General features: G+C 45.6%; 2 protein-coding genes across 2 annotated transcripts in view; one reads left to right on the top strand and one right to left on the bottom strand.

Moving 5' to 3' along the window:
- LOC308174428 (relaxin receptor 2-like) overlaps nt 1–9934 on the top strand; it is a gene marked incomplete at both ends in the record, with an annotated part of 10238 nt that extends 304 nt beyond the window's left edge. The window contains 11 exon segments of the mRNA XM_080549507.1: nt 936–1007; nt 1780–1851; nt 1974–2045; nt 2397–2626; nt 4763–4908; nt 5369–5464; nt 7844–8012; nt 8623–8841; nt 9672–9839; nt 9842–9906; nt 9908–9934. Of these exon segments, the coding sequence (XP_080405633.1) occupies nt 936–1007; nt 1780–1851; nt 1974–2045; nt 2397–2626; nt 4763–4908; nt 5369–5464; nt 7844–8012; nt 8623–8841; nt 9672–9839; nt 9842–9906; nt 9908–9934 (1336 nt within the window).
- A 3487-nt stretch (nt 9935–13421) lies between these two features.
- Nucleotides 13422–20845, bottom strand: LOC308174427 (F-box only protein 40-like; the record flags this gene model as incomplete). The annotated part of the gene is made up of 9 exons (XM_080549506.1): nt 13422–13625; nt 13818–14145; nt 14671–14802; nt 15310–15551; nt 16753–16932; nt 17486–17688; nt 17830–17982; nt 18157–18679; nt 20669–20845. The coding sequence occupies 9 exons, from the start codon at nt 20843–20845 to the stop codon at nt 13422–13424; spliced, it is 2142 nt and encodes a 713-aa protein (XP_080405632.1).
- Nucleotides 20846–22521: the final 1676 nt, after the last annotated feature.

Genomic DNA, 22521 nt, shown 5'->3' with positions numbered 1-22521 from the left:
TCCTGATCTTTCCTGTTTCACCCTAAAACCAGCATGCCTAATTGTAACTGAAACAATACATCTCTATTTCTTAGTAACATGACTTTGAAACCAGTAAAGGATTTGTGGGGTGGAATATGCAGCATTTATTTAATTTGGAAATGTACATGAAAACTAACATCGATTGTTCGGTTAGCCAGTCAGAGGAGCAATTCACATTTCCTATTAAATGAACTGGGAAGCTTTTTTTGTGCTGTTCTCAGAGATGGAAACACAAAAGTGTGAGGCTTTGGGCCAAGCACCAGTGCCAAAAGTGAACATGGTAAAGCACCATATACAGTACCGGTCAAAAGTTTGGACACAGACTTTGCTATTGAATGGGGAAGTGTGTCCAAACTTTTGACTGGTGCTCTATAAGACTATTAGAATGAGTGTCACCTTTCATTTAAAAAAGAAAAACTGTTTAAAAGCTTACTGTCAATGGAGAAAAACAAACTAAGCTGCAAGTCCATTATGACATGTTTAAAGAACGCCTCTCTATCTTCAATAAAGCAATTAGAAATGCAAGACAAGTACATTTTAATTTCTAAAAATCATAATCCCAGAAAACCTTTCTTATAAGATCTTCTGGTAAGAATCTTGAACATGATCTCGTTCACGTCACTGCTATCCTCTGCGAAGATTGTCACTGTCTCAAAGCGGTCTTGAAGAATGACGTCTGATTCGTCAGACCAGTATTTCCTATACTATAATTTCCTTATATTACAGTTTATTTTCACTGTATTGTTGTATTTCCTTACAGTTTATTTTCACTGTAATGTTGTATTTTCATTATATTGTGAAGCACCTTGTATTGCAAGGTGCTATTTGGCACGAAAAACTCTCTATAAATAAAGTCTGATTTGATTAGATTTATTTTCTCCCTCTGTTCCCTCTCCTTCTATTTCCTTGTGTAGAGACCTGTCCAACAACAATATTGCTGATCTGCCCAACAACACCTTCAAGAGCCTCAAGTTTCTCCGCAAACTGTGAGTCAGGCTTTGTCTCAAATGACACCCAATCCATGGTCATGCATTCCTCTGGCTCTGTTGAAAACACTACACAACAATGGAGCAATCAGGTGTAATCTGAGCTCCAGCCGTAGAACACGACAACAACTGTGAACTTCAGTTCCAAGTATTCTCTGAAACTGTGATTCCTCCCTCTATTAAACCCTGTCAGTTGTTTTTACCATCACACCCACGTGTCTGTCAGTTGTTTTTACCGTCACACCCACGTGTCTGTCAGTTGTTTTTACCGTCACACCCACGTGTCTGTCAGTTGTTTTTACCGTCACACCCACGTGTCTGTCAGTTTGTTTTTACCGTCACACCCACGTGTCTGTCAGTTTGTTTTTACCGTCACACCCACGTGTCTGTCAGTTGTTTTTACCGTCACACCCACGTGTCTGTCAGTTTGTTTTTACCGTCACACCCACGTGTCTGTCAGTTGTTTTTACCGTCACACCCACGTGACTGTCAGTTGTTTTTACCGTCACACCCACGTGTCTGTCAGTTGTTTTTACCGTCACACCCACGTGTCTGTCAGTTGTTTTTACCGTCACACCCACGTGTCTGTCAGTTTGTTTTTACCGTCACACCCACGTGTCTGTCAGTTTGTTTTTACCGTCACACCCACGTGTCTGTCAGTTTGTTTTTACCGTCACACCCACGTGTCTGTCAGTTGTTTTTACCGTCACACCCACGTGTCTGTCAGTTTGTTTCTGGTAATAACGCGCTGGCCTGTTTTTGTTCGTCGCAGAAACATTTCCCATAACCCCCTTGTCCACATCCACCTGGGTCACTTTGATCACCTCACCCAGCTAGAGTCCCTGTGAGTACACACACACACACACACACACACACACACACACACACACAACATGTCTGTCTGTGCATGCAGAAGAATATCGACATGAGCAGTGTTGACCATAAACTGTGCTCTCCTTTCTACAGAGGTCTGGAAGGAATAGAAATCCCAAACATCCAGACTAAGATGTTTCTACCCATGGGGAACCTCTTGTACATGTATTTATCTATCTATCCTTTCCTTATGTATTTATCTATCTATCCCTTCCTTATGTGTGGAACTGCAGTGGTGTAGTCTAGTTTTTTCTAGTGGGTACACTGTGATTTTTGAATTTTATGAATGAAGGTGAAAGTTCTGTCACAAAACGCTGTTACGTATCCTCACACATTTTTAAGTGGGTATATGGAAATCCTTGGCCTTTCCTAGTGGGTATACGGCGTAGTCCTGCGTATCACTACACTACTACACCACTGTGTAACTGTCACTTTTGACTTGGCATCTTATCAACATGTGTAACATGTTGAAAGAATCACACAAGCCTCCCCCCCCTCCTCCTCCTCCTCCTATAGTTACTTTAAGACTTTCCAGTACTGTTCCTACGCGCCCCACGTGAGGAGCTGTAAGCCCAACACAGACGGGATCTCCTCCTTTGAAGACCTCCTGGCCAACATCGTGCTGAGAGTGTCCGTCTGGGTCATGGCCTTCATCACCTGCTTCGGAAACCTCTTCGTCATCGGGATGAGGTCGCTCATCAGGGCCGAGAACAACCTCCACGCCGCGTGCATCAAAGTGCTCTGCTGTGAGTGCGCTTGATTGTGGTTTGCGCACACACATGCACACACGCACACACACACACAGACACACACACACGCACAGACATAGGCATGCACACACATAGGCAGGTATGCACAGAACACACACACACACACACACACACACCACTGGAGCATCAAAGTGCTCTGCTGTGAGTGCACTCGATTGTGGTTTGCACACTCACATGCACACACGCACACACACACCACACACAGACACACACAGACACACAGACACACACACACGCACAAACATAGGCATGCACACACACACACCACTGGAGGTTAGCATGAAGGTGTGGAGTTTTCAGTTGGAATGGAAATGTTGGCACTATGACTCAGAAGCTGTTAAGAATGCAAGACCAGAATGCTATTTTGCATTGCCGGACATGATTAATACAAAACAGAGACTTGGTCTACAAACAAGACTGGCTAGAACTCATCTGCCACAGTAATTGATAGCAGCTGCCCTGCTGTCACAACACCAACCCTACCAATCCATCTAACATCTCTCTCTCTCTCTCTCTCTCTCTCTCTCTCTCTCTCTCTCTCTCTCTCTCTCTCTCTCTCTCTTGTCCCTCTGTTGCCTCTGTATCCTTCCATTCCTTCAATTCTTTCTCTTCTCACTACCTCTCTGTGCCTGTCTACCTCTCTTTGCCTCCCTCTTCTCTCCTCTTATTGACTTCATCTGGCCGTCAGCCTCATCCCCAGACACAAGGAGGTTTCTTATCTCAGTGGAATGACCTGTGTTGATGCTTTCATCTGAACCCCAGCAGGCCTGGGGAGAATCAGCCTCACACACCCATCCATCCGCCCCCCCCCCCCCCCCCCCCATGTCGATTATGGGTTGTTCCCCAACATCTCACACTCTCTCACGACTCCACTTCTGTTACTCGCAGCTGACCCGCCTAACACACACACACGCGCACGCACACACACACGCACAAATGTGCATGACGACGCTACTACTCTTGTGTTTCCTGAGAGCTCCGTGGTGATCTCTGTAAGGCTCAGCACCACTCAAATCACACACTTAGCCTCCAACACAACACTACTATGGTTTCATCGTAGGGTTCATTCTTTATGCCAATTAAGCTGCTGGATATTCACACACACCATCTGTCACACACACACACCATCTGTCACACCGGCTTAGGAGAGAAGGGCAATCACTTCCTGGCTGCCAGAGGAAATTTCCGGAGCCTCTTAGACAGCAGGGAATGTGTGTGTGTTGTGTGTGTGTGTGTGTGTGTGTGTGTGTGTGTTGGTGTGTGCGTGTGCGTGTGTGTGTGTGTGTGTGTGTGTGTGTGTGTGTGTGTGTGTGTGCGTGCCTGCCTGCCTGCCTGCCTGCCTGCGTGCGTGCGTGCGCGGGGGCGTACAATTTGGTCTAGTTTTCCAGATAACTGGTAATAATTGGAAGGCGGTTCGAAGCGTCCAGCCACACTGTGGCTTCCCGGTTTGTTACACACACACAAAGAGTTGTGACATCCAATTATTACCACTTATCCGGAAAAACTAGACCAAATTGTACGCCCGTGCACGCACACACACACACACACTCTGTCCTGCCAGTAACACTATGCCAGTGTGAAACGTCAAATGCCATATTCCCTGTCAAGAGAGAGGGATGATATCATCCAACATTGCTGGCCATTTAGGTTGGTCTGTGTCTAGCACAGGTGTGGGTGGATCTGTGTTATTGCTCACCACCGGGACCAATTCATGAAAGAGTGCTGAATATGACTGAATATGCATGGTGGACTTGTTTAGTAACCACTTACAATAGTAAAGTAGTATGTCTGATACTTTCACATATTTTGACTGTAAGTGAAGGAGGTGTGGATCTGTGTGTGTATCTGTGTGTATCTGTGTGTGTGTGACATGGTGGTGCATGGTGCTGACCAAGGTCATAGGTCAAATGTAAATTAAAGTCTTTGGTCCAGTGTTTTGTATTCTTCCAGTGTATTTCTCCAAGTTCTGTTAATAACCACTCTCTCTCTCTCTCTCTCTCTCTCTCTCTCTCTCTCTCTCTCTCTCTCTCTCTCTCTCTCTCTCTCTCTCTCTCTCTCTCTCTCTCTCTCTCTCTCTCTCTCTCTCTCCCTCTCTCTCTTTCTCTCCTGCAGGTGCAGACTGTCTGATGGGTGTGTACCTGTTCTTCGTGGGAGTGTATGACGTGAAGTTCCGAGGGGAGTACAACCGGAACGCTCTGCTGTGGATGGAGAGTGTGGAGTGCCGGACCATCGGGTTCCTCGCCATGCTCTCCTCAGAGGTGAGAAACCATGAATGTTCCTCGCCATGCTCTCCTCAGAGGTGAGACAGGTCATCCACAAAGAAACCATGAATGTTTACGCACAATTGGACACTGTTACACACTCATTCACTGGGGAGGCCTCTACCTGATGGTATGCAAACAGGTGTCAGTGACTCTAGAGCAGTGGTTCTCAACCCTCTCCTCAGGGACCACCAGCCGTTCCACATATCTGATCTGTTCCACCACCAGCACACCTGATTCAACTAATCAAGTGCAAACCATTTTTAATAATTAATAATTTAAAAATTGCTTTGCACTTGATTAGTTGAATCAGGTGTGCTGGTGGTGGAACAGATCAGATATGTGGAACGGCTGGTGGTCCCTGAGGAGAGGGTTGAGAACCACTGCTCTAGAGAAAAGTAGATACTAAACTACTATTGTAAATAGTAAAAAGTGTCAACCTGATGGTGTCCTGCAGGTGTCTGTGCTCCTCCTAACCTACCTGACACTGGAGAAGTTCTTAGTCATCGTGTTTCCCTTCAGCCACCTCCGCCCAGGCAAACTGCAGACCGTGGTGAGTCACGCTTCTTACACCCGCTATGACGGTGGTCCTCAACCCTCTCCTCGGGGACCCCCAGCCGCTCCACATATTTGATCTGTTCCGACACCAGCACACCTGATTCAACTTACCAATTACAAAGCAATTATCAGGGGTGCAAACCTGTCACCTTTGTGCTAAATTAGCCGTTTTTACCTCAAAATAGGTCATCCATCTGAATCGTGTAGGTCTGCAAAATATTTTTATTTGGGGTGTTCTAACTCTCATCCAAGTCACATGATGAACAAGCTAACTAATCTTCCTGTCTGCTAAACTTCACCGCTGTTGAAATAACTTTTAGCTTCAGGCAGCTAGGTACAATCCCAGACAGCATAGAGAACACAGTCACGGTAAACTGTTTAAAAAAGTAATTCTGCAGATGTTGAGGTCAGGGCTGCCGCTACTTACATGTGCATCATTGTTAGACCACCGTTAGTGCTAGCGATATCTATTTAACACCATTAGTGCTAGCGCTACCCCCCGTAAAAAAAAAAAAAAAATGTTGGGCCATCACCAGTTTGCATACCTGAATTATGATTTGTACTTGATTAGTTGAATCAGGTGTGCTGGTGGTGGAACCTATTATTTTATTTTTTATTATTTAACCTTTATTTAACCAGGCAGGGCCAATAAGAACTAATTCTCATTTACATTGGCGGCCTAGCCAAAGACAAAAGCCTCTTGGGGGAGGGGGGGGAGGGGCTGAAAAGAAATCAGGTTATATGTTAAAAACAAAGAACACACACGACAGACAGCGCCACACATCCAAAATTCCAGCACAGTTAAAAGAGTAAAAACATACGTACATCTCCACACCTCCTCCACTTACAGTCACAGCATCAAGTTAAAGGGACAGCGTCACACATCCACATAAACCCGCACAACATTAAGCACAGCAGAAAGCACACTAACAGCATTAGAGAATTAGCAATACATACAGTATGCAAATTTGGACAGACACAGGAAGTCAAACAGGCATGCATGGGACAGACAGTAAGCAGCCAACAGGGGGGGTTTGGATAAACACTAGAGAGTTGAAAAACAGTTGCATGTGTCAGTGAGAATCAATGTGGACGAAAACAAAATATGTGGAGTGGCCGGGGGTCCCCGAGGAGAGGTTTGAGAACCGCTGCGCTATGACAGGTCAGATGCCTTCTTCCTGCATTGCTGCTGCCCTGCAGACCGTTGGAAAGGACTAATCTCCTTCTCAGGGTTCCCACGGGTCCTTGAAATCCTTGAACGTTTTTTATAATAGACATGGGTCATTGAAAGTGCGTGAATTCCCCTCTCTCTCTCTCTCTCTCTCTCTCTCTCTCTCTCTCTCTCTCTCTCTCTCTCTCTCTCTCTCTCTAAAAAGATAATATATTGTTTTGCTGTGCTGTGGTAGAGAAGGCAAGAGACCGTCTAGTGTTCACACAGTCAAGCTTTGATGTTTCAGAAGGTGTGGGAACCCTGCCTCCTCTGGGTCTGCTCCACTGTTTAGACCTCAGCACTGTGTGTCTATGGCCAAGCATGTATTCTCCCTATAGAAATATAAGTTAATCTAACTAACCTAATCAAAAGTGATCAAATCTGAATGCTAATGCTTCATCCTGGAGTGGGTGAGTGCTCAGTGAATCAGCTGAATAATAATAATAATAATAATAACTTTATTTGTATAGCGCTTTTCCTGCAAAAGTTGCAGCTCAAAGTGCTTTAATCAATTTAATTTAATTAATTAATGAAGACTACTAGACGGCAGATTAATCACACTCACAGGCCACTTCATTAGGTACACCTTTTCAACTACTCATTAATGCAAATATCTAATCAGCCTGATTAGGTGGCAGCAACTCGATACATTTAGGCATGTAGACATGGTCAAGACGATCCGCTGAAGTTTAAACCAAGCATCAGAATGGGAGAGAAAGACGATTTAAGTGACTTTGACGGGCTGTTTTGAGTATTTCAGGAAGTGCTGATCTACCAGGAATGTTCCGCACAACCATCTCTAGGGTTAGGGTTAGGACCATCTCTAGGGGTAATGGTCAGAAAAAGAGAAAATATCCATTTCTGGGCTGAAATGGTGGTGGTGTAATGGTGTGGGGGGGATATCTTCTTGGCACAAATCTTCAGCGACTGCGTGATGCTATAAGGTCAATATGGACCAAAATCTCGGAGGAATGTTTCCATTTCAGCACATTGTTGAATCTATGCCACAAAGAATGAAGGCAGTTCTGAAGGCAAAAGAGGGGGTTCAAACCGGCACTAGCAAGGTGCGCCTAATGAAGTGGGTCGGTGACTGCAGATATACACTATATAAGTATATTATAAGTACAGTGGAACAGTCTAGAAGGACGACTCTCTCCCCTCCAGGTGGTCCTGGCGTCTATCTGGCTGCTGGGGTTTGTGATCGCCGCGGTGCCTCTGCTGAATGAAGACCTGTTTGGGAACTACTACGGCCGCAACGGAGTGTGCTTCCCCCTCCACTCAGACAGACAGGAGAAACCCACCGCCAAAGCATACTCCACTGGGATATTCCTGGGTAGGGAGTGTGTGTGTGTGTGTGTGTGTGTGTGTGTGTGACCAAGGTCATAGGTCAAATGTAAATTAAAGTCTTTTGTATTCTTCCAGTGTATTTCTCCAAGAGCCTAATTGCTTGCGGGGATCAGCTGTTTGACATCCTCTGGGTTTTAGCCCCGAGGCTTCGGTACCGTTTCCCCAACGGCAATAGCTTAAACAGTGTCTGATTGGGGTGGCTGGGGTCCCTAATAATCCTGAGGGCCTTTCTGTGACACATCGGTGTCATTGTAGGTGTCATGGATGGAGGGAAGCTCTTCTCAGCTGTCCGCACTACCCTTTGCAGTGCCTCTGAAGAAGGCCCCTAGGATCTTAGGCCCTAAGCTGAACTTTGTGTGTGTGTGTGTGTGTGTGTGTGTGTGTGTGTGTCTGTGTGTCTGTGTGTGTGTGTGTGTGTGTGTGTGTGCGTGCGTGCGTGCGTCTGTCTGTCTGTCTGTGTGTGTGTGTGTGTGTGTGTGTGTGTGTGTGTCTGTGTGTGTGTGTGTGTCTGTGTGTGTGTGTGTGTGTGTGTGTGTCTGTGTGCCTGTGTGTCTGTGCATGCGTGTGTGTGTGTGTGTGTGTGTGGTCGTGTCTAGGTCTGAACCTGGTGGCGTTCCTGGTGATAGTGGTCTCCTACTCCAGTATGTTCTACTCCATCTATAAGACGGGCATCAACGCCACAGACCTGAGGAGCAGACTGCACAGAGACGTGGCCGTGGCCAACAGGTTCTTCTTCATCGTGTTCTCTGACGCCCTCTGCTGGATCCCCATATTCCTGGTTAAGATCCTGTCACTGCTGGAGGTGGGGATCCCAGGTGAGGCGTTAGTACATTTACATTTACATTTTTGGCATTTAGCAGACGCCTTATACCAAAGCGACTTACAATCGATACATTTGACTAAGCAAGTGAATCATCAATCCACCAGTCGTAGCAGGAAGAGTAATCCAGCTCAGGCCCGGGGCCACTGATAGAAGGAAAAACCTTCTTCTATCACCTTCTTCTAAACCTTTTTTTTGGGGGGGGGAGAAACAGAGAAACAGTACAAGGGGGGCAATAGAAGTTTTTAGGGACACAGTAGAGGGGAAAGTGGGTGTCTTCAGGAGACGCAGTGCTGAGGGGCAGAAGATGTCTCAGGAGGAGCAGTACAGTAGTACACTGGACATGTTACTCAGGGTTCCCACGGGGTCCTTGAAATCCTTGAAAGTTTGTCAATTTGAGAAAAAGAAATCCTAGTCAAAAATAGACATGGGTCATTGAAAGTGCTTGAATTCCCCTCTCTCTCTCTCTCTCTTTTTAATTGGTGTCTGTGAGCGGATAGTTCCGATTATATAAATTCTCAAAAATCTAGATCTGTCTCATACTATGCCGTGTTGGGTCCTTAAATTTGAGGGAATTGAGTCTTGGAAGTCCTTGAAAGGTGCTTGAATTTTGATGTAAAAATTTAATTTAATTGTAAATTATTGTACGTAGTGTAATGTAATTGTAAATAGTGGCTGGACATTATTCTGATTAAACATGTAAGACCTCATTTAATACTGGGACTACTGACAAATCACACACACACACACACACACACACACACACACACACACACACACACACAAACTATAAACCATAAACATATCATTTCTCTCTCTTTCCAGGTACCATCTCTTCCTGGGTGGTGATCTTCATCCTCCCCATCAACAGTGCTCTGAACCCCATCCTGTACACGCTGACCACCAGCTTCTTCAGGGAGCAGGTGGAGCTGCTGCTCTGTCGCTGGCAGAGGAGACCCCCGTTAAAAAAGGGTCGCAAGAGTCTGACCTCCTCCATATACACGGAGGCCTCGAGGAACACGTACTTCCACCCCCCGACCTATCTCCCCCGAATCTCCCTCACTGATATGGACCCCCGCTACGGGTGAGGAAGAAAGGGGGAGAAGGGTAAAAGACAGAGATGGAGGAGAGAAGAGAAGATGTCCAAGTATGGAAGGCACACATACCATCACCTATAAGCATTCTCCCCCCTAACCCCTGCATCCAGGTAGGGAAGGGGGAGAGGAGGAGGAGGAGGGGGGGAATGTAGGAAAAGGAGGGATGATGGAGGCCCCATCTTGGGCATAAACTGGCGATTCTCTGGACCATACCCGTCCTTGAGAGAATCAAAGGAAGGTTAACTAATCTCAAGCTCTCCCCCACTGGAACAAGACACAAGGAACTGATTTTCTTTATTTCTGAAGCAAGGGTAGGATTGGTCCACACGGGGCTCCTTACCCACTAAAGGGTTCTGTTTGGGAGTATAGAAGGATCTGTTTACACAAAGGATCTGTTTACACAAAGGAATCTTTTTCAAATGCCTTGGAAAAACCAAACATTTTCTTATTTGTTTGACAAACTGAACTGTGTGTTGTCGTTATGCGCACCCATGGGTTACCCTGGGTTACCAACTGAGGAAGTAGCAGAGAGGAGGGACCGTTCTGCTGTGCCATTATGTTGTGCTCAGATACTGAGGACATGGATATAAACTTACCTGTATTTTACCTGTTCATACAGTCACTTTATCTAATGTGTACATGTCACCTGTTGTACAGTATATTCCATGTACTGTATATACTATACATACTGTGACCCTACCTGGCTCTCTATAAACTATATTAACTATGGTACAATTTTGATCTGTTCATACTGTCACTTTACCTGATTTGCACATCACCTGTACAATGTACATATTGTCACTTGACTTAGTCTGTACTGTGTTACCTGTTTATGTCTGACCTGGAGTAGACCAATCACTTCATCCCATAACTGCTTTTAAAGATCAAGAACCAATGGATACTTGTTGCTAAATAGACTACGGAGTTCCAACATATCAATTCATGTATCCATATTCTTGTGCTTGCTAGAAGGCATTCACAGTCAGACTGTCAGCCCCAATGTGGATTTTAAATGTTTCTAATTATAAACTAAATATCTAAACTATTTAGCTGTAATCTATGATAAGATGGACTTTATATATATATTATTTTTTTATATATACATATATGTTACGGTACATGTGGGAATACGGTACATGTGGGAAAACTAGGGTTAGGGTTAGGTGCTAGGGTGCTAGGGTTAAGGTTAAGGTTAGGGTTAGGGGTAGGGTTAGGGTTAGGGTTAAGGTTAGGGTTAGGGTTAGACATGCCAGCATGTACGAAGTCACCCTAGCACCTAACCCTAACCCTAGTTTTCCCACATGTACCGTATTCCCACATGTACCGTAACATATATATTGCTTTTGAGATACAGTGGAGCAAAGGAGAACATTTAACAATCATATGTCTGGGTTTGTGATTGCCAGTGTGTCGCCATATCCATATTGTATCATACAGCATGTAATCAAATGGCCATGCATGCTAACAGGTATTTTAATACAGTAGTATGTACTGTATGGATATTGGTAAACAGGGCTTGTGCACTAATAACCTAAGCCTAAGCCTAGGTCTGTAAATAACAAATAAACCAATTTAAACTGTCTCTCTTTTTTTACAGTAAGTTAGACAGTGTTGGTCTGGTTAGGGATGTGCTGTGGTTGTTGTGTTGTGCTGTAGGTCTGCTGTATGAGTCTTCAGAAAAAGCCAGATAGCTTGGTGGTATTTTGGCACAACCTCCTAGCACTTTGCAAATGCTCCCCAATCACAAATTTCACTGTTGTTTCACCAGGTAAACTTGTGCATGCTCCATAAGATGATCCTCTGTTTGAAAATGATGACTGTCACGGCCAGGCTCATGACCATGACAAAAACGGGAGACACACACACGATCTTAAAGTAATGATAAGAAAATGTTTATTGTAAACTAAATGAGGCCTATATAACAATAATAAGATGAGGTGTGGTAGTCAGTAAATCAGTGGTGTAATGTGAGTGTAGTGGAAAGTGGTGAGGTGAGTGTTGCATGGTGTGAAACAAGGAACAAACAAAATAGAATAGAGAATAATGGTGCCTAGAAGGGGGCCTCAATACTGAGGCCTGCATGGGTCTCTTATGCCCTGGATCCTGGAACCAGGTGGGGCACAATCAGCTGTCAACCAGCTGACCTGCATTCCCCTGATTAGTAACCCTGTCCAGCAGGAGGCCTCTCTGCAGACAGGGAAACAGATGTTTATTACAGGCCAGGACACAATATGGGGCCAGGGCCGTCACATGACCGATAGTCCTATGGATTGAATGATTGCACAAGAACAAAACTGTCATGGGATGATAAGTATTATTTTATTCAGATACATACATGTCATTTCATACATGATACCATTGCTCAGCCGTAGCAGAACAATTATTTACTGAGGTTTTACTGGACAATGAAACTTCATCCTGCATGTAGCAGTGTACGGTAGTATTTACTGAAAAGAGGACTAATCTTCCTCAAAGCGTACATCAAGACAGGAACGGCTATTGCTAATTAATATGATAACAGTAGTACAGTCCTGTCAAGAATTATTTTCATGCCTAAACAAGAGCAGAGCAATTCTGAAACCTCTGGAGATCCAACACCATCTCACTCAAAACAAAGATAAAAACTATTCAACTCAACCACCAAGACAGTACTTCTTGTATGGTTCAGAGTGCTGGAAAACCACAAAAGAAATAACAAACAAATGAAGAGCTTTCATCCACAAATGCCTTCATATCCTCCTGTGAATCAGATGGCCTACGAAGGTCAGAAGTCTTAACTATCATAGAGTAATGAAAGCAGTTAGGCCATCATAGCAAAGGACCTGGCAAAGAAAAGAATGGAAATGGATTGGACAACATCCTAAGAAAACCATCACATTCAATCACTAAAGAGGCTCTGTCCTGGACTCCAGAGGGGAAGAGGAAGAAAGAAAGACCAAAGATGACCTGGTGACAAACTACCAAAGCTGTGCTCGAGACTAGGTTAGGGCTCACCTGGAAATAAGCATCCAATATACCCCAAGAGAAGAAGAAGCCATGGACATTGTGACGGCTTTTTGTGCCACCTGGTGACGAAGCCTAAATAAGTAAGTAAGGGACATTGCACATACAGTTTGTTTTATTCTAGATATACAGTATATCGTGACGTTAGAATTATAAGGCTCTATCTCCATTTTTGTCAAAATTGAGTTTTTGTTTTTACATAATCTGATCCATTAGGTGTTTATTAATGCCTGTGTGGTGTTTTTCTTTTTTTAAATGTTGACATTTTTGAGTTAGTAATTCATCAAATACAAAGGTTCCATCTCACAAAACATAATGGAATGTAAAAACTTTGACGCTCAATATCTCTGAACTACCCTAAATGGAGATAGAACCATATAATTCTAAGCTCACAATATGCCATTTAGCATGTGGCTTGGTTGGCCTATGCTATGGGGTAGTGGTACAGAGAGGACATTTCTTTGCACTTGATCTGTTATCTGTTCCCCGTGAACTGAGTGACCAGGCTCTCTCTCTCCAGGCTGCCCCCCTGGCTCTCACTCATGCTGGGTAGAGCCACAGCCTCGGCCCTGGCGGAGGTCTGGTAGTAGGGGCACACTCTCAGATGATCTGACATAGAGGGGACGTCAGCAAAACGCCACGACTCTACCGTGGAGAACAGGTGACTGAACTTCCACACCTGTAGAGAGAGAGAGAGTGAGGAGAGGGGGATGAGAGAGGAGGGGCGGGGAGGGAAAGAGAGGGGAGAGAATGGAGGAGGGGAGTAGAGCAGGAGAGGAGAGAGAGCAGGTCACAGTGCATGTCATAGAATTACAATACTGTAACAAACTCGGGCAAAGACCATTGTCGTGGTAATGTCCAGGGGTCTTACTGGTTTGGCTCTCCACTTTGGCTCCCCCCCGTGTGAGTAGGTCTTTTTCTCCCAGTGTAGGGTGACCATCCCCCTCTCCTGTAGCAGAGAGGAACACACCTCCCTCATGAGGCGGGACACCAGGGCCAGCTGGGACAGGGACAGGCTGTCCAGGAAGCTCACCATGTGGCACAGCACCTCATAGGGCAGAGCACTCAGCAAGTCCCCCCCTCCTCCCCCCCTCTTCCTGTGGGTTGTGAGGGGCTCTTGTGGGTTCCCGAGGGGTTGCGCCCCCTCCCCTAGAGAGGCAGGGAGGCACGGTCGCAGGTTGAAGAGGCTCATTTCCTGGCTGGAGGGGACGGTGGTATGAAAACAAAGTAAGGGTCTGTTATCGTTATGCATTGGAGAGTCACTGTACCAAACTCCATATCATTATTTCATATCATTATTTTAAAATAAAGTGTTTTTCACAATCTTAAAATGTGACAGCAGCTGGTGAAACCAGGAACAAGTCGCCAACCGACGGACCGTTCAGACCTTTATTCTGAAAATGTTAACTATTTCAGTGTTGTTCAAAATCAATGACACATAGTTGCTAGTCAAGCCAAAACATTGCAATGCAATGGATTCGGTGAGTAATCCCCACTACTACCTAGTTAGTGTAGAGTAGTGAGAATTACTCACCGAATCCATTGCATTGCAATATTTTGGCTTGACTAGCGAGTGTGTCATTGATTTTCAACAACGCTGAAATGTATTTACATCTTTCTGAATAAAAGTCAGAACATTTTGATTGGTTGGCGACTTGTTCCTGGTTTCACCAGCTGCTGTCACAAATTATTTTTAGTAAGTAGTGATTTGCAGTGTTGCTCACTTGTAGGTGACTGTGGCTGTGTGTGTGGAGGGCTGGAACCTCCTCTGGATGTAGGTACAGCCCAGGTAGGCCAGGGGACACCTTTGCTCAAACCAACCACTCACACACGTCTGGATGTCTGCGTGCACGTTCCTGAACCATATGAATGATAACTCAGCACACTTTCAAGTACAATACAGTGAAAATATATCTCACGGTAGTTCACCCAAATCACATGTTTGGTTCCTTACTCTGAAAGCAGTCGATGGACAAGGACAGACTTCACACCTCACTTTGGTACTGTTTATATGGGCTAATTGTTCGCATTTTTAACCAAAAACCAATGGACGTCAATGGACCCTAAATGACCATGTTTGAAATGTCATGCTCAAACCATTTACATCAAGTAATATAATGTTTACAGAGAATTTAAGATGATTTGGCCATTATAACATTTTGGGACAGATTTTTGGTGATGGTGATGATGACTTCATCAGCCCAATCTTTTCAAAACCTGTGAACAGAGTAGTCTAGTAGGAGAAATAGGTGACCTACCTGAATGACCTTTTTTTGTAACCTGTTTTTTAAAGTCTGTGAACACAGGGGAAAAGGTAGGTAACAGTACTATGGACTGAAACGGACCCAAGTAAGGGAAATCACCTGAAGTGTTTGGGGTACTCTCTGCGTTGGAAGGTGTGTCCACATTGGAAGGTGAAGGCGGAGCTGGCCGGGGTGTTCCTGGAGCTCACTCTGTCTGTCTCCAGCAGGAGGAGGAGCTTCAGGGGCCCGTCCGCCGTCACGTCTGCTAGCGTTGTCTCTGGCCTGAACGGCGCCGTCCGAAAGGTGTGCGTCTGCGTGCCCTCCTCCACCAGCAGCCCGTCTATCCCCACCAGCTCACTGATCTGGGACAGCGACAGCGACGGTAAAGCTCCACCAAGCAACAGACAGTGGCTGCGAAATGCGTCCTTGAACTCTATCTTAGCCGTATTTGGTATGTGAGACCAGTGGTTCTCAAACCTCTCCTCGGGGACCCCCAGCCGCTCCACATATTTGATCTGTTCCACCACCAGCACACCTGATTCAAGTACAAAGCAATTATGATTTGTACTTCATTAGTTGAATCAGGTGTGCTGGTGGTGGAACAGATCAATATGTGGAGCGGCTGGGGGTCCCCGAGGAGAGGTTTGAGAACCATTGCTCTAGACAGAGTGCACACATCACTACTGCTTTATCATGATTGGAGAACGTCCAACTGTTGTAATTTTGTGATGTGAGAAGTCACAGTTATTTACAATACTATAAAATATAGAAGGAGGTGGCGGTGGTATTAACTTCTTTGTATTGTTCCTATCCATATAACAATTTCTGTGTGATGTCACGGTAAAGGTTATTTTATTGGGATCACATTACACATTACAGTCATATTACAGCAACAGGTTAGGGTTAAACTATCACTGTATAGTGATTGTAATCACACTTTCATTTGGTCCAAGTTTGGTCCATGTCCAAGTATCTGATTGTACCTGAATATACGTGACGTTAGAATTATAAGGTTCTATCTCAATTTTTGTAAAAATTTAGTTTTTTACATTAGGTGTTTATTCATGCCTGTGTGGTGTTATTTTTAAAATGTTTACATTTTTTAGTTAGTAATTAATAAATAATACAAAGGTTCCATCTCACAAAACATAATGGAATGTAAAAACTTTGACACTCAATATCTCTGAACTACCCTAAACGGAGATAGAACCTTATCATTCTAAACGGAGATAGAACCTTATCATTCTAAGCTCACGACATGTCGGTATTGCTTACAATCGATATATCTATTGTCAATTTATAGTCTCATACACTATGTCTTTACTATAGACACTTAGCTTGAGTGAGTGTCTTTTTACCTTTTGTCGATTGTACATTTATTATGTCTGTATGTCTGTATTTTGTATGTTCAGGACCCCAGGAAGACTAGAGGTACATCTGTGTGCTTCTAATAGGGATCCTTAAATCAAATCAAATCAAATCTGAAATATCAGAATTTTACTGTAATTGCAAAAACGAATCGTTACAAAGAATTGTGAAAAAAAATAATAACCTCTCACTGACCTTGTGACCCATGACCTCTTTCTCTGCGTAGCCCAGTAGAGTGGTGAAGGCCTCGTCACTCATCCAGTCCTCCTCCACGGCGCCCAGGTCTGACGTGTCCACACCACGCTCCTCGGTCACCTTTTTGATGGACCTGTCGAACTGGTGGGTACGTGTCTTATCATGGTAGCTGGTAGGTACCTTGGAGGAGACAGTGACAAAAATAGAGTAGAATAGTATAGGATCTTTATTGTAAAAGATGGGAAATTGCCTTTGGCTTCACCTAAGAAAGAATGATGAATTGGAAAAAAAAGTAGTGCCTTGGGCCAAGGTAGACATTAGCCAAAATCTTTGTGTGTGCGTTTCATTTTGGATATGTTGCAATGGACCTATCGCTAAGCCACGGCCCCTTTGAAAACTCGGACAAACAAACAAAGCTTCACTGACCGACTGTGACTGAATGACATTCAATGACTTACAATGGCGGGAGTTGGCAAATGTCTGATTTCTGATTTACCACAGCAAAGTAATGTTTTTTTTTAAAGATGACAAGAATATTTTGTCTAGAAGCTTTTCACCATCAGATATTAGCGAGTTGTTTGTCCAAATGTACTGCCTGTAGTTACTCTTGCTGTGATATGATTGGACAATTTCTATTTCGGGGCGTGGCTTAGCGACAGGTCAATTATGACACAAAATTAACACCACAGGACCAAGCAGCTCCCTTTAACCCTAACCCTTTAAACATCGTCACCTTAAAGCTGTGCAGGGTCTGGACGGGGATGGGCTCCAGGCTTCCATAGACGAAGTCTTTCTCCCTCGGCGTGCAGGCATGGATCTGTCCGAAGTTGAGTAGCATGCGTCCGTGGTGCACCAGGTACATGTTGAACTCCTTGCCGCTGACCTGTTCAGCCAGGCGGTCCAGCACCCCGTCATGCCATGGTGCCAGCCCAGAGACTGCTCCACCTGTCTCTGGGTGTCTACTCTCTGAACCGCCCCCCTCCTCCTCCTCTCTTCCCTCTTTCCCTTCTCTCCCCGTCCTCTCCTCTCTCCCTTTCTTCCCCTCTCCCTCCTTCGCCTGTTTGGAGGCGTTTTCGCAGCCCCCTTTCTCCATGCTGAACATCTTCTCCCACCTGTTGTATTTCTCTGCGCTGATGCCTTCGCCGCTCCCTTCCTCCTCTCCGTTCTTCTCTCCTTCTCCCCGCACACTGTTCTCCCCCGAAGTGGGTGAGGGATCTGTCTGTTGGAGGCCTGGAGGGAGGACATAGAAAGGAGGAAAGGAGAGGAAAGAGAAAGAAAGGAGGGAGGGAAATTAGTGTGAACAGTAGACGCCAAGTATAGGAGCAATTCATTGTAATGTTGATTTTGTATTGTATTTTAACTCTGGCGAAAAACGAGCTCTTTGAATCTAGCCCAAAAGTTCACCTCCATTGTGTGTCCCTTTTTCTCTCTCCTCCTCTTTCTCCTTTTCCTTCTCCATCAGCTCTGGATACAGGGGCATCATTTTCATGCGGGCATAAAGCTGTCTCTGGTCATCCTGAGCCATGGCCAAGTCCAGTGCCTTCTCCTGTCCTGTTACCTCTTCCAGTACGTTCTCCTGCAGGGGGCTGTGTGCATACGTGCATGAGGTGTCCGCCGGCCAACGTATCCACTCCATGGAGCAGCACACGACGCTGGCGGGACAGACCTGTAGGTGAGAGGCTTGGCATGATCGGGGCATTACATCAGGGCACCCGTAGTCTCCGTTGAGGCACGGAACCCTCTCGTTGGGGCAGAGCAGCGCATGCTCCTGCTCTTTGCACAGGTGGAAACGGACGCCACACTGCAGGCGACAGGGGATGATCACACAGGACACAGAGACCTCCACTGGGGCTCTGCAACAGCGGCTGTAGCAGCTCTCACAGTGACGGTGCAGAGGCACACCAGATGGACGAGAGCGACGAGAACTCTGAGCGGAGAGAGAGAGAGAGAGAGAGGGAGAGAGAGAGAGGGAGGGAGAGAGGGAGAGAGATCATTATAACTACCCATTGCACCATAATTATAAAAGTAAATGAAACTGTAGTATTGCACATGACCTGTTTCCTGGTTTCTACAGACACACAGTGTATGTTACACAGGTGTTCTAATCATTATGGTGTGGGTTTCCTGAACATAGATTAAGCCTAGTCCTGGACTAAAGTATTAGGCTTAATCTATGTCCAGAAAGCCCAGGACATAGGCCAAAACGTAAACAAGGACATTCAATTGAGTAAACGAAAAAACACATTCTGTCATATTGCAGGACTTTATGTAAAGTAAAAACATACCATTATGTTATTGTTCAGTACACATTTTCTTTCCTGGAGGTGTAGAGAAAGGTCGAAGACACACATAACATAATCAAATTAAAGCTGTACAATCAATTTAAATACATCAAACCCCACCAAAACAAAAGAACCTTCGCCATAGAATAGGTGTGGCGTGTAGTTTACACTGTTGTATGAGTACCTGAAGATTAAGAAGGGAACCGTTTTCTGTCTTCTTTCTTCCCGTGTGCTTGGTTGAAAGATCAAGTATCCAGTGTGTGTGTGTGTGTGTGTGTGTGTGTGTGTGTGTGTGTGTGTGTGTGTGTGTGTGTCTGTGAGTCTGTGTGTGTTATATATAGAGTTGAGTGCTGACTGAGACATGTGTTCACAAACATAGTTGGGTTACCAGAGTGTCGGTCAGCTGAGCCAGAGGAGAACTCTCATTCTACCACACTGGTTTCTAACACTGCCAGTGACTGAGAGCCAGAGCACTTCTTCATCTGTGAGTTTCTCTTAAGGGGACCTGTCTTGACTGTCCTCTACTGGGCATTCATCGGGTAGGAATCGTGAGTTTCCTCACTTTGTTTTCCCAGTTCAAGATGATCCATTTGACCCGACTCTTTGACTGTTCTTGAAACCCTGTAGTGAACCCTGAGAGACACTCGGATGATTGCAAACATATTACTACAGGTTATAGTAGCTATATCCACTTTGGGTCCATAATACTGTGATTGTGTTATCTGCTGTCCCACGTGTTGAGACTGTAACCTGACTCCAGTGATCTGAAGACCCACATACTCACCATGTGTACCAGAATGCTGCTCTATATTTAACCCTGCCTGGTCACTCTCCACAGAGAGGACTGAGAGACTTTAGGTGTTACGGCTAGACCTCAGAGGACCGAGAGTGGAAAGGATCTTCTGCATTAGCACCCTGGTAAGAGCTATTACGACAGGTTAGAACTTTTGAGCCCCACTAAAACTAGGACTATGGGTGTCACAAATCAAGTTCAGTGTGATTATAGTGTAGATATAGTATTTCACTGGTAGTGGCCTCTCCTTTCTCAAATGGTATGCCTACATTAACCCTGAACAGTAATCTACTTTGCACAATTATTTCTACATTTTATGCAAGCAGCAAGCAACTAATCAATTATAGCAGTAACAATATATTAGTTACAAAACAGAGACTAAGATAACATTCAGGGGTCATAGATCATGTGGCTGTTTAATGACTATGCTATTTCTGTTCTATTGTTTGTTGCGAGTGTTTTGGCACCTGGTGCCTCCATGGTTTGGACCAGGACTCTCTTGAAAATGTTGTTTTTTTTCTCAATGAGACGGTTGGATAACGGTTAAATTAAACGTTATTATCTTTCAGGGCATTCAACAACTTTGATGACACACTGACAAAGCTGTGAACATGGTAAGTTAGAGGAATGACTTTGTGAAATTTCATAGATTAGATTAAACTTTATTGTCATCGCAGAGTACAAGTACAATACAACGAAATGCAGTTTAGCATCCAACCAGAAGTGCAAATAGTGATATTTGGTCCTCTGTGGCTCAGTTGGTGGAGCACGGCGCTAACAACGCTTAGTTTGTGGGTTCAATAGTTCAGCGGGGTGTGTGGAGGGGGGGATTGTGAGTGACAGCTCTGTGGAAGAAGCTGCTTCCACTCTGCAGCCTGCTAGTGTGGGACCTGAGAATCCTGTACCTCTTGAGTCTCTTTGAAGGTAGGGGGTCAAACAGACCGTGGTTGGGGTGCGAGGTGTCCCTGATGATGTTTGCCGCCCTCCATCGACACCGGGTTGCCTGGAGTGACTCCATGGAAGGGAGTTTGGTGCCAACGATGTGCTGGGCGGTTTTCACCACCCGTTGCAGGGCCTTCCAGTCGGACACGTTGCAGTTGCCGTACCTCACTGTGATGCAGTTGGTGAGGATGCTCTCAATGGTGCAGCGGTAGAAGTTGGTCTAGATCCTGGTAGACAGCTGGGCTTTCTTCAATCTCCTCAGGAAGTATAGGCGCTGCTGCACCTTTTTGACTAAGGAAGAGGTGTTAAGGGTCCAAGAGAGGTCCTCGGAGATGTTGACCACCAAAAGCTTAAAGCTGGGAACACGCTCCACCGCCATCCCGTTGATGTAGATGGGGGAGTGTTCACAGCGTCCAGTCTTTCTGAAGTCCACAATGATCTCTTTGGTTTTGCTGGTGTTGAGGGTCAGGTTGTTGTTGGCGCACCACACCGCCAGATGTTGAACCTCCTCCCTGTAGGCCGACTCGTCGTTGATGCTTATCAGGCCTACCACCGTGGTGTCGTCTGTGAACTTGATGATGGAGTTCGATCCATGCATCAGTACGCAGTCGTGGGTGAAGAGGGAGTAGAGGAGGGGGCTCAGCACACAGCCTTGAGGCACACCAGTATTCAGGGTCAGGGTGGAGGTGGAGTGGTTGTCCAACTTGACGAGCTGGGGTCTGTTGTTTAGGAAGTCTAGGATCCAGTTGCAGAGGGAGGTGCTGAAACCAAGGTCTCTGAGTTTGGTGATCAGCTTGGAGGGGGTGATGGTGTTGAATGCTGAGCTAAAGTAAATGAACAGCATCCTGGCGTAGGTGTTGCTTGTGTCGAGGTGGGTCAGGATGGAGTGAAGCGCCGTGGAGATGGCGTTCTCCGAAGACCTGTTCTTGCGGTAGGTGTACTGCTGGGGGTCTAGTCCGAGGGGAAGCTGGGTTTTTACGCGGTCCAGGAGCGCCTTCTCGAAGACCTTCATGGGGCCGGACGTGAGTGCAACAGGGCGGAAGTCCTTCAGGTTCGCTGCCGCAGAGTTCTTTGGCACAGGCACGATGGTTGTTGCCTTGACGCACTTGGGGACCACTCCCTGGGCCACTCCCTGGGCCACTCCCTGGGCCACTCCCTGGGCCACTCCCTGGGCCACTCCCTGGGCCACTCCCTGGGCCACTCCCTGGGCCACTCCCTGGGCCACTCCCTGGGCCACTCCCTGGGCCACTCCCTGGGCCAGTGACAGGGTGTAGATGAAGCACTTGGGGAACACTCCCTGGGCCAGTGACAGGGTGTAGATGAAGCACTTGGGGAACACTCCCTGGGCCAGTGACAGGGTGTAGATGAAGCACTTGGGGACCACTCCCCGGGCCAGTGACAGGGTGTAGATCTGAGCCTGCAAACTGCGACACTTTAAATGAATGTGCAATAACACTATGTGCAATATGACAACCCTAGTCGTCTTATCTGTACAGTATAGTATAGTGGATAGTGTACATAGCCTTTATTTATGTAAACCAGCTCCTTTCCCTTCTTGTTTTTTTAGTTTTTTTTTCTTTCCTAGCACCAGGGGAGCCACCCCTCCCAAATTTCGTTGTTTGGTACCTGTACTATAAGCAATGACAATAAAGACCATTCATTCATTCATTCATTCATTCATTCATAGATGTCAGTGTAGGCCAGGGTCAGTGGTCTTCAACTATTCAACTATCATTGGAACAAAATAAGCCA

The sequence above is a fragment of the Nansenia antarctica genome (genome assembly GCF_963989245.1).
Source record: "Nansenia antarctica genome assembly, chromosome: 20".
In the NCBI taxonomy this organism is placed as follows: domain Eukaryota; kingdom Metazoa; phylum Chordata; class Actinopteri; order Argentiniformes; family Microstomatidae; genus Nansenia; species Nansenia antarctica.
This window is presented reverse-complemented; position numbering and strand designations above follow the sequence as displayed.